The following is a 12,234-nucleotide window of genomic DNA, read 5'->3' on the forward strand; positions in this document are numbered from 1 at the left end:
TGTGTGTGTGTGTGTGTGTGTGTGTGTGTGCCTGTGTGATTGCGTGAGCGCGTGCGTGTGTTTGCGCGCACGCGCCTTCGTGCATTGCGTTTGTGCGTGCGTACGTTTGTGCGTGCGTGCGTTCGTGCGCACATAAAAGGTCACACAATATTATGGATTATATATATTCGTACCTCTGTCCTCGCTCACTCGCAGGGATGGGTATGTTAGCCGCTGCGTTCCCCGACGACAAGGAAAGAGGAAACGCAATGGGCATCGCGCTAGGTGGCCTCGCTATGGGAGTCCTCATCGGTCCACCGTACGGAGCCTTCATGTACGAGTGGGTAGGCAAAGAAGCTCCCTTCCTCATTCTGGCGACAGTGTCACTGCTGGACGGAGGTATATACAACTAAAACAACGTGGTCGGCTTTGGTTTGGGGGGAAGGGGTCGTTGATTATATTATCGGGATTGTATAGTATTTATCAACTGCTAAGTGCAAGACTGATTGTAATGTACTTATTTTATTACCTTTCTTAATTGAATTGGTGACATTATTTACTTTTTCAATCACGACAAAACCTTCTCTTCACCGCAATGTGAGCGATCGAGAAAATGCGTACGAAGCGACTTGCGCGCCGTCTACCGCCAACGTTCGACGGTTTTCGAGTGCGATGTTGCGCGATAGTTGACTTCCATGTTGCGCTTCGTTGCAGCCTTGCAGCTGCTCGTTCTGAAGCCGTGCGTGAGGCGAGGTGAGATGCAGGGCGCTTCACTGAAGGAGCTGCTGAAGGATCCTTACATACTCATAGCTGCGGGCGCCATCACGTTCGCCAACATGGGCATAGCTATGATGGAGCCTTCCCTCCCGATTTGGATGATGGACACAATGCACTCGGAAAAATGGGAACTCGGTAAACATCACGAGGCCGAACACCGCCCCTCAAAACATTTTATTATCTACCCACTGCAATACACATAACCCCGTTGAAAGCGAATCAATTTAGTATTTACTTGCGATCGTATAATTTGGAATTTGGATTTTAGATTTTGAATAGGGAGTCGTGATCTTGTCATGGTACGTTCGACTAAGCAAAACAGTACAAATAAAATCGAATACAGTACGAATGTTATTTGCTAAGTACCTTCTACAAAGTATCTACTAAATATCGTGTAATAAAAACTACCAAATATTACCTAAATAACTTGTTCTAAATATCTACTAAATGCCATGTATACTAAATTTATACTAAATACCTTGTAATAAATATCTACTAAATACTAATGGTAAATCATGTAGTAAATATACCTTGTAATAAATATCTCGTAAATATGTTATGCTAAATTTCTGCTACATATTTGTACTAATTATCTGGTATATATCTTGGCATAATGACGTCAAATTAAAACCAATTAACATTCAATCGTTGCGTCATTACAGGTGTAGCGTTTCTACCAGCAAGTATCTTGTACTTGATCGGTACAAATATATTTGGTCCTCTAGCTCACAAGATGGGCAGGTAGGTATATCTTACTACGCGAGCATAGAACGATAAACTATACGCTACTATGCTATTCGTCTCGTGCCCGGTATCTAGTATAGCCGACATGTGATTTTACTTTAGCCAAAATTAACGCGATAGCATCGGGCGTAAAATGTCATGCCGGTCTAATAAATTTGTGCTTTATCGTCTCCCAGGTGGCGTTGCTCACTGATAGGAATGCTTGCGATCGGCATATGTCTAATGTTTGTAAGTATAGGCGTACTATGCAACGCTTCCGCTCTAACGCGTAAACGATCCTTGGATTTGACGCAAATTCTGCAACTCGCTGCTGTTGTTACCACAGAGACTGGGGTTTAATAAACTATAATTGGCGCTTTGACCCTTTTCGAGCGTGCAATTCGTCATGCATACGCTAAAAACTAACGCGAAAGCTACATTTATTTTCGCTTAACATCCATTTAGGTACCACAGGCGCGTCAACTTGCGCATTTAATACCGCCGAACGCTGGACTGGGTTTGGCCATAGGTAATTCCGTCATTTTATTTTTTAAATATTTAATTATCTACATACGATAATTATCTTTGTGTGTAATATAGCATTTGCCCTCTAGCAAAATATTTGACTATAATGATTTGGTATTCGCATGCGCCTAGAATCTCTCCGTAATAACGCCTACTAATCATGTATATGTAAATCGTTATTACACCAACTTTCACTTATTTACTCCTCCGCTCACGTACACGGTTATTGCACTCGCGTTACAGGTATGGTAGATTCCGCAATGATGCCAACGATGGGCTATTTGGTTGATATTCGACATGTCGCTGTCTATGGAAGTGTGTATGCCATAGCTGATGCCGCCTTCTGCGTTGGATTTGCAGTCGGTGGGTGTACGAAAATAGCAGTTACTTATTTGTAGCATTCGGGTACATTTTATCCGCTACACGTTACTATACAACCACAGTTTCAATAGTTTCATAGATTCAACCCCCTATAATTGTATTTAGCGTATAATGTGCGAGTTATCATTCTATTTAGGCTGAGACTATGGTTTGAAAAGTAGACATATTTGAAATCATTTTGCGCAAAATTACGCTCACTTCACCGGTAACTTGTATTACGGATACAATATATTACCAAACATATATAATATATATATGTGTAGTATTACCAACACCGAGAAGTAGAACCGAATACAAACGCGTTAATGACACGTTATCCCTACTAAGCAATCATATTTTATTCTCCTACCCTCGCGGCGGTAATATTATCCCTTTATATCATGCCCTGTAGGCGACAATATTATGAAACGTATATATATATATATATATATATATATATATATCAGGAGCGTATAATGACAAATACAATAATGATATAATGATAAATTTTTCATTATACGCTCCTGATATATATATATCAAGAGTACATAATGGGAGACATAAAGGGGGCACATAAAGGAGAGTGCATAATCTCCTATTATGTACTCTTGATATATATATATATATATATATATATATATATATATTGTGGCAGTTTATATCGTAATCTGAAAACCGGTTTATATTAGTACCAGTCTATAGTACCAGTTATATTATGTAGTACATTATCCCTACTAAGGAATAATATTTTATTGTCCTATACCCTCTCGGTGGTCATATTATCCATTTACATATCATGCCCTCTAGGTGACAATTCTATGAAACCTATATATACATGTATATTGGTGGCTATTATATATAATATATCGTAATCTGAAAACTGGTTTATATAGTACCAGTTTATAGTACCAGTTATATGTAGGAAGTTATCCCTATACTAAGCAATCATATATTATCCATTTATATCATGCCCTCGACTCATGGCGACAATATTATGAAACGTTTATATATATATATATATATATATATATATATAGATATATAGATATCATAATCTGAAAACTGGTTTTCGTCATTTAGCAGCGTTATCATTATTTTAATTCGGAGTACCATTGAAACAACAGGTCCAGCTCTGAGTGGAACGATAGTCCGAACGTTGGGATTTGACTGGATGCTGTACGGAATAGCAATAGTTAACATCATTTACTCGCCACTGATGTTTTTCCTCAAAGATCCAAAACCGAACGAAGAGAAGGCGGTGAGTTGTGGGTCCTATACGCTCTCATGTTAGCCGACATGTGCGAATAGTTCTACGTAATAACAACACATACACAATAAAATGAATAGGCTATTTTTGGAGGATTGCTAGGATTTTACTATACTGTCATAAGCGTACTACTAGTGCACGCGGGCGTTTTATTCGAAGGTGTTGTTGTCGCCATTGTGAGATGAGAAGATAATTTTGTTAGGGACTGAAATCTCAATCGCGGAGACAATGATCTCTTAGTGCGCAACGTATCTCATTGCGGTAATAGTGAAGAAACTAGCCTATATAGTTGCTATATTAGTTAGCTGCTATTATATATCTAGATTATATAGTCTATATAGTTGCTATTTTAGTTAACTGCTATTATATATCTAGATTATATAGCTTATATAGCTGTTATTTTAGCTAGCTGCTATTATATATCTAGATTATATAGCTTGTTATAACCACTGCATTATGTGCCATCTAGGCTCCTACGAGGGATAACATAGCTGCTACTTTCCTTCTGCAGGCGTTAATCATAAACGAGGAGTGTCCGGTGAAGTATGTGACGTACAATCAGACGAACGGTGGCCACTTCTCGGACGGGGAGGACGACTGGTGACAGGGCGCTGCTCGGCGTTAGGCGCGAAGCAATTGTAGAAAATATATATTTATCATATAAAGCATATAATATAGAAGCATTCGGTGGCTTTATAGTTGTAGAAATGGGACGTGAATAACACAAGCTGCATGCGATATCGAGCGCGGTGCCGCTATAGATGCCCGCAGCAGCTTACAGGCCGTTTTGCGTATATAGGCAGTGTTGTGCCAGAACCGGAAACGTCTGCCTGATATATAATATGCGCAGATAGAATATTCGTTGTTATCGTAACAAGAATTTGACATTGAGAGACATTCAGCCGACCATCCATCAGCATGTGTTAAAGTTCTCAAGCGCTGTGTGTCTCAAAAGATGAATGGACTTATGCAATATATGAAACAGTATATATAAATATATAGGCCTGCTCGCAATTAATGTTCAGTATCGTACATCATCGAATATATGTATATATTTTTGCGTGAATAGTTACAGTATAAGAATAAGTGTATATGCGTAACAGAATAATCTTAGCTGACTCATACATTTCAGCTTGTGACCAAATACGTTTCGTTTAAAAACGAGCCGACAAGATATGGCCCTTTAGAGCATAATGACGGGTGCATGCTAGCACGAGGTGCATATTTTCAAATAATCCTTCTGGTCACGGTATTCCTGTCACGGAAATGTATCAGGCTACGTGGCCGAGGTTCGTCAAACGCTGTCTTTAAAAAAAACCGAGCATTAGTCGCAGTTACATTTTTCCGTTTACCTTTAAACACGTTACTTACACGTGTATCCGAGAATAACTTAACGTCGCTCTATGTCTACCACATCATAGCTAGCTGTCCTAACTGTTAGAATGTTTTTTAACAATTACTGGATACTGCGTAGTTGCGATTGGTCAGAAAATGCGTTATTTTATTATGGTCAGATATTGCGGCAGCAATACTGCCTAGCATATATTCAACATAATCTTGAACACTTTCCCTGGAGTTATAACACCTCCCTAGTTGGAACACGTCCAAATAGTGCATCTTCCTATACAGGAAAAGCGATATAGATCAATGAAATATGTGTCATGTACGTAAGCAAGCGCAATAGATATCCATGGCTAATCATCTACTATATTTTAGAATGCCGATTCGTGCAGTAATAATAATGTTATATAGATTATAGTTAGCTAGTTGTGTCTTCCTGCTGCGTGTATACAGTTCTGTACTCAGCATGAATCGGTAGGCTTGATGTTAGACATGTAAGGGCGCGGCGTGTTCGCGGCGACTGTTAACTCGCTACGTCTATCTATCTCCAAAATCGCGCATGCGCAGTGGAGACGATATGCTACGTGTTGCAGACGCATTCATGTGCATAGTAAAACCTATAGTCGCGATTTAATCAGAAAAGGTTGTGCAGTTGTGAGGTGTGCGGCGATTATATCTGCATATATAAGCCGTTTTATTGGTATAGGTACCATAACCTGTATTGGATGGAAACAATACCCCCTATAAAGAATTCCGAACTGGCTTAATCCCAGCTGTGGAGATGGCTATTCTAGCTATACGCCCTTCTTAAACGTTGTGATCATGTCACGGATGCGACCTTCAACCACGACTAGCAATACTATCATAGTTACGGGTGCACTAGTAATTACCTTGCCCTTCCCGTGACCTGTAAAGGAGACGATGAATGATCGAATGGGTTACCATTTGCGTTCTCAATTCGAACACGTTTAGGATAGAGGCAATTAGTTTTTATTTCAACTCGTTCATTCTAATTCGTTTTCAACTACGATGGGACGTTAGTACTGCAATTCGAAGCTATGATTAATAAATGTACTATGAAATGCTCAATGGTTATAGAATCGATGGTCAAAAATTCGCCGAGAGGCACGCAGGAATAAATCCTGATCGAAACGGCGCGGGGTAGACTCCTTGATGCTCGGCTATGACAGAAAATGTTTGTTACTGCATTTCTGCATTTCTGCATTTCTGCCGAAACTTTAAGGCATGTCGGATTCACGGTTCGATTACATTCGGCAGCGCAGAAAGGTCCGCATAGAATGGTCAGCGTAGAGAGGTCAGCATAGAATGGTCAGCGTAGAGAGGTCAGCATAGAAAGGTCCGCATAGAATGGTCAACATAGAGAGGTCCGCATAGAATGGTCCGCAGAGAATGGTCAGCATAGAGAGGTCCGCATAGAATGGTCAGCATAGAAAGGTCAGCATAGAGAGGTCCGCATAGAATGGTCCGCATAGAATGGTCAGCATAGACAGGTCAGCATAGAATGGTCAGCATAGAGAGGTCCGCATAGAATAGTCAGCATAGAGAGGTCCGCATAGAATGGTCAGCATAGACAGGTCAGTATATAATGGTCAGCATAGAGAGGTCAGCATGGACAGGTCAGTATAGAAGGGTCAGCGTAGAAAGGGCAGCGTAGAAAGATCAGCACAGAAAGGTCAGCGTTGAAAGGTCAGTACAGAGAGGCCCGCATGGGTAGTATAGGATATTGTCGAACAAAGGAGGGCGGCACCACACTCTTGCGATAAAAATACACAATCAAAGGTACCCGCATTCAAGATAAAGGGGCGTATTCAAATTCGCAACATAATTGGACACTCGAGGCGTGAGTACCTTTGATGGGAGTGTCCACATAACCCTCGTCGAACATACCCGAAGTGAATGGCAAAGTAGAAAACCTCGCCAGCAAAATCCTGCCAAGCAGGATTTTATAGTCTGGGAAATCGCGTCAGATCTTGATAAATAGTTTAGTGAAAATAAGTTATTATATATGTGGTTAAATGCGTAATTACAGACATAAATAGCCCGCGGCAAGTCGCATTCTCCCGTAATGTTTTCTGCGGACCCGCCCTTGCCACCGGCCACGGAAAGGCGTACCCATCTCACGCACGTTCTGGAATGAAACAATAATTGATCGAGAATTGCCTGAGATCTGAGATCTGCCTTTTCGAATCGTTTCCCGCAAACAGTTTCTAAAAGAGCACTATAACTAAAAAAACGAAAGAAACGAAACGAAACGAAACGATAATGAAATAAACAAACACGATAACGAACACATAAGAACATAATAGAGCGACAGAAATATATTGTTAGTGTGTAGGCAGGCAGAGAAAAGAAGAATAAACAGTAAAGCAGTCGCGTAGGCGGTAGGCCCCTACACCTTGTATCGAGCTACTACACATCCGTGCCTGTGATTTGTATGAGATGTACTGATCTTCGCATACGAGCACTTCAGGGATTACACTATGTAGCAGTCGACAATAAGAAAAAGGCGCATGCATGTGCGTACACATTTACACGTGAAGTCGTGCACGTACGCATGCACACACACACACACACACACACACACACACACACACACACACACACACACACACACACACACACACACACACACACACACACACACACACACACACACACACACACACACACACACACACACACACACACACACACACACACACACACACACGCGCGCGTCCATACGCTCGCACGGGCGCACGTATGCCGACATGAAATTAATGTGCCATTATTCAGTACGCATTAGGCATAACTTATGCTTGTGTTATGCTAGGGTTGCACCTCGTGCCGCGTTCAGTTTGCCTGGGCCGATCTAGCTATATCGTTGAGATCGACTTATTAGTAACGTTGTACGTACAGGCAGGGACAGAAATTCGTAAGCATCGTATTTATGGAAGACCGTATATTGAGCCTTGTCTGGTGTATGGCCAATTCGAACGTCTGTCACTACGCGTTGATTCTAGAATAATGTACGCAAAACATCGCTAAATAAAGTTCTACGCGGTGAAATATTTACAGCAGCAAACCTTTCTTTTTGAGTTCTTTCTCTAGGTATTATGTATAGCGTTTATCGCAGTGAATTCAAACGCAAAAGTCACAGACATATGTCACACGCACGTTGATATAAGCTCTAGTTAATGCACCACCAAACCCTTCAACCAACTCAGCCTCACAACACCCGAGTACATTTTTACACCGAAAGAGAAAAACAACGCCGCTATTAGTATGCAGACGTAAGACGAAGCGAGTTTAATCTTAAGACATCTCATGTATACTCATCAACGGGTAACTATTTATTTAGCAAATTACAATTCCGTTGTCAGGCAATCGGTGCAGTACCTCGATGCCTGTTGCGATTGTTGTTTACTTTAACATTGCTCGTATCACCGTGTACAAAGGAACCAGGGCGTAGAAGGTGAAACCTGTACCGCCTCGGGCGCTATTCAGTCCCATCGACTTTGCGGTTGCACGCAGTGACATGGGTATGACCTTGTGCAGGCGAGAACTGGGAGGCGCTCCTCTACCATATAAGCACTGTCTCTGGCAACAGGTTTTCAGTCATGAACAGCGGAGTTACGAACACAACATCGGCTATGTTGAAGCTAGTGTGCATCTTCGCCGTGCTGGGTGAGTTTGTTTTATTCACCGCTAGGATCGATATGTGCAACATTATTAATCATTTTAGGTTTCGCTTAGGTTCACATCTTATCGATAGAGTTTGGTGAGAACGACAGAAGAAAATTCTTCTTTTCAATAATCTGCAAATATAGCAAATTCTGGTAGAAAATAGTAACTAAAAAGGCTTAGCTTTATGTCACATAATTCAATATAAACGCATAAGGAGAATAAAGAAAAGGGAAATGAGAATAGAGACTACATGGATGCATATGAACTCTATTAGAACCACATACGTATATTCATATATTCATTCGCACAACATGACACAATTTGAAATGAATGAGTGACTAAAGGTATTAAATCGCTTATCACATCTTGAATTAAATCAATGAATCAATTAATCCTTTTCGAGCGCTGAGTGACATTACATTCCTTATCGCTCAATTGTCTGTCGAAACCTTGACCACCCGACGAAGGTTGTCATATCTACGCATTAGACCCTCGCTGTTTGCAAGATCAACTGCCAAGTAACTCTAATAAGTAAACACGCGAACAATAGAAACCAGAGGCGTCGCCGCTAAGGTTAAATAGGACTAACAGACGTCGAGAACGTGCGCAGAACATATTTGTGCTATGGATTAAGACCCTCGCGGCTTAATTAGTGTTTGTATAGCTACGACTCTACACACATGTACATCTGTTATGATGACACATATCGTGTATTAGTTTCTCTTGTAGTAGTAGTACCTATCGTAGCAATGTAGGCTACCGTCGGTTTGAAATACCACTGAATTTAATTAGCACGGAATTAACAGTTACTAACAAACACACTTTATGCGCAGAAAGAATGAACCAGCAGATGCCTGTTATATTACGCAGTATAGTAGCAAGTAATTTTTTTCATATTTATTCAGGTAGGGTAACTGCGCCTTTATAAAGAGCCACGTACTTAATTGGAAAACCTTCCTTGTAATTCGTAATGGGTTTATTTCACTAACCTATACGGCCATCATCAAGTATGAATATATTATATATATATATATACATATAGGTAACTTTGGTAATCAATGCGTGCTGATGCCTAAGGTAAGCAGAATGTCTGTGTAGAGGTCATTATTCCGCTGAACAAAGGGTAGAAAGGCGTTGTCATTAAGCTCCCAAGTTTTTGAGTAGACCTGTTTTTGATCTATACACAGTTTCACTTTTACAAAACCGAATCGTAATTGATGCGGGTTCTAGTGATATTAATCGAAGGTCTGCAGGGCTAAAAGGCAGCCAAGGCCAAGACTCCACCCAGATAATATTTAAAAGCAGGTTCGTTGTGGCTGGTAGATTTTGACAACATACGAGAACAACAGCCCGAAGCGAAATCCTTTGCGTACGCGCACGCGTGTGCCTACATGTGTAGGAGGGAAGGGGCGTGTGCTTGAATGCGCGCGTGTGTTTGTGCATGTCTGTGTGGCTGCTTGCATGCGTGCCCGCGGATGGGTGTGAATGCGCGTGTGCGTGCGTATGGAAAGCATTTTGTTCAAAAACCTGGTTTATCGGTCGATAATGATAGTTTCGTCGATAAACTAGGTTTTTGGTTCGATAAACCAGGTTTTTGGTTCGATAAACCAGGCTTATCGACCAAAAACCTGGTTTATCGACTTTTTGAACAAAATGCTTTCCATATAAGCAGGTTTATCGAAATAATCATAGTTCCTTTTTCGAAAAACCTGGTTTATCGGTCGATAATGATAGTTTCGTTGATAAACCAGGTTTTTGGTTCGATAAACCAGGTTTTTCGTCGATAAACCTGGTTTATCGGTCGATAATGATAGTTTTGTCGATAAACCAGGTTTTTGGTTCGATAAACCAGGTTTTTGGTTCGATAAACCAGGTTTTTGGTTCGATAAACCAGGTTTATCGACCAAAAACCTGCTTTATCGACTTTTTGAACAAAATGCTTTTCATATAAGCATGCGCGTGTGTTTGATTTCCTGCGGATAGCCAGGCGGGCAGGCGTACCCGTGTGTGTTTGCGCGCATGTCAGTGCATGCATGCACGTGAGTTTGATATAACGACTCTCATTACTAATATATTAAAAATTTTCTTTTAGCCACTACTCTTGCAGTAGATGGCGACTTCGATATAGACATCGGAATACCACGCGCTAAAGGTACCTGTCAGTTCCGTTGCGTGTCCGACGGCAGTTGTCTTCTAGACTTTGCACAGACATGTGATGGCGTGGAAGACTGCCCTCAGGGGGAAGACGAAGACTGTGGTATGTCATTATTTCTCGCCTTCTTTAGTCAACGAAATTGGTACGTTTCGTGCCATTCGTCAAGAAGAAGCGAATAATCGCAAAATAATCGAATATAATAATTTTTAGTTTTGTTAGTTTAGTTTATCGTTTTGATTCGCATTCGCGAGGATAAACAATTAAGCAGGCGTTAGTTAGACGTTATATTGTGTTGAATTTAAAATATATGTGCGGGGTTTGTTGTTTCACTGTAGTCTACATTCACTACCATATATGCATCATATAATAGAATATGTTTTCTGTTTAAATCCAGGTTCACTCTGTGACCCGGAAACATGCCTGCTAAGAGACAACTGCCATTGTCTGAGCACCTCGCCACCTGGCGGCCTAGAACCAAAGGATGTTCCGCAGATGATCTTGATTAACACGGAGAACGAAATACCATACAGCGGTATCTTTTCTACGAGGTGCGATAGGGGCTAACATGAATACTTCAACTGAACATTTTAAAATTAAAATCTAATATATGTTGCCCGCATTGATAGCTCAACAGTATTACCTATTTATATAGCGTAGGTCTACATGAACATGATTAAATTTCGATCGAAATTACTAAAGTTCATGTTAATAAATATATTTAAGCAGACCGCTTGCTATTTTGGGTTCTTGTTACCGTTCTTGCTAGCAGAACCATCATTAGCATATATCGTCATCTATTCTGCAAATGTGTATTTTTTTACCAAAAACATTGGATTTGGGATTCTAATTGTGATTATAGACTAGAATTGAGAGTCTACACACAGGGGCGCATATTAAACGCAGTCGATTCGTTACTAGATCCACAGATAAGGATGGAAAAGCCATAAGAGTGCCACGCAAAAATCCAAATGGATGTCAGGCAACGGGCACTTTCTTCTTCCGTCACGAGTACACAAACTATGCTTACGTCAAGCAGGTTTACGCGAGAGGTCACGAGATCGGCTCGCTGTCGATTAGGTAAGAGACGGGATGCGCAGAGGGAAAGGGCGTTGTCATAGTGTCAGTTGAGTAAACAGACTCAAGGTCGAATTTTCAGCGTGACGACATATTTGTTTTTTCGAGCCACGCGCAACAACAAAAGTAGTAGCAATGAGATACGAATGTTACGGCTATAGCACACACACGCAATCACGCACACGCACGCACGAACCCACGCACGTACATACACACAGACATACGCACGCACACACACACGCGCGCGCGCGCACACACATACACACACGCGCGCACACACACGCGCGCAAACACACACACGCACAGGCACATACGCACACACACACACACACACACACACACACAC

At 41.2% G+C, this 12,234-nt stretch overlaps 2 protein-coding genes across 2 annotated transcripts in view; both read left to right on the plus strand.

The window, feature by feature from the left end:
• Window positions 1–6,061, plus strand: part of LOC106810573 (synaptic vesicular amine transporter-like) — a 17,599-nt gene extending 11,538 nt beyond the window's left edge. Inside the window, exons 3-10 of the mRNA XM_014813966.1 lie at window positions 196–378; window positions 694–891; window positions 1,419–1,497; window positions 1,677–1,728; window positions 1,945–2,008; window positions 2,248–2,367; window positions 3,489–3,622; window positions 4,143–6,061. Of these exons, the coding sequence (XP_014669452.1) occupies window positions 196–378; window positions 694–891; window positions 1,419–1,497; window positions 1,677–1,728; window positions 1,945–2,008; window positions 2,248–2,367; window positions 3,489–3,622; window positions 4,143–4,235 (923 nt within the window). The 3' untranslated portion in view covers window positions 4,236–6,061. The remainder of the gene's footprint in view (window positions 1–195; window positions 379–693; window positions 892–1,418; window positions 1,498–1,676; window positions 1,729–1,944; window positions 2,009–2,247; window positions 2,368–3,488; window positions 3,623–4,142) is intronic.
• Window positions 6,062–6,578: 517 nt separating this feature from the next.
• Window positions 6,579–12,234, plus strand: part of LOC106810566 — a 5,864-nt gene continuing 208 nt past the window's right edge. The window contains exons 1-5 of the mRNA XM_014813954.1: window positions 6,579–6,609; window positions 8,531–8,659; window positions 10,752–10,916; window positions 11,209–11,362; window positions 11,733–11,891. Of these exons, the coding sequence (XP_014669440.1) occupies window positions 6,579–6,609; window positions 8,531–8,659; window positions 10,752–10,916; window positions 11,209–11,362; window positions 11,733–11,891 (638 nt within the window). The remainder of the gene's footprint in view (window positions 6,610–8,530; window positions 8,660–10,751; window positions 10,917–11,208; window positions 11,363–11,732; window positions 11,892–12,234) is intronic.

Source organism: Priapulus caudatus, unplaced genomic scaffold (assembly GCF_000485595.1).
Source record: "Priapulus caudatus unplaced genomic scaffold, Priapulus_caudatus-5.0.1 Scaffold454, whole genome shotgun sequence".
Taxonomy (NCBI): domain Eukaryota; kingdom Metazoa; phylum Priapulida; class Priapulimorpha; order Priapulimorphida; family Priapulidae; genus Priapulus; species Priapulus caudatus.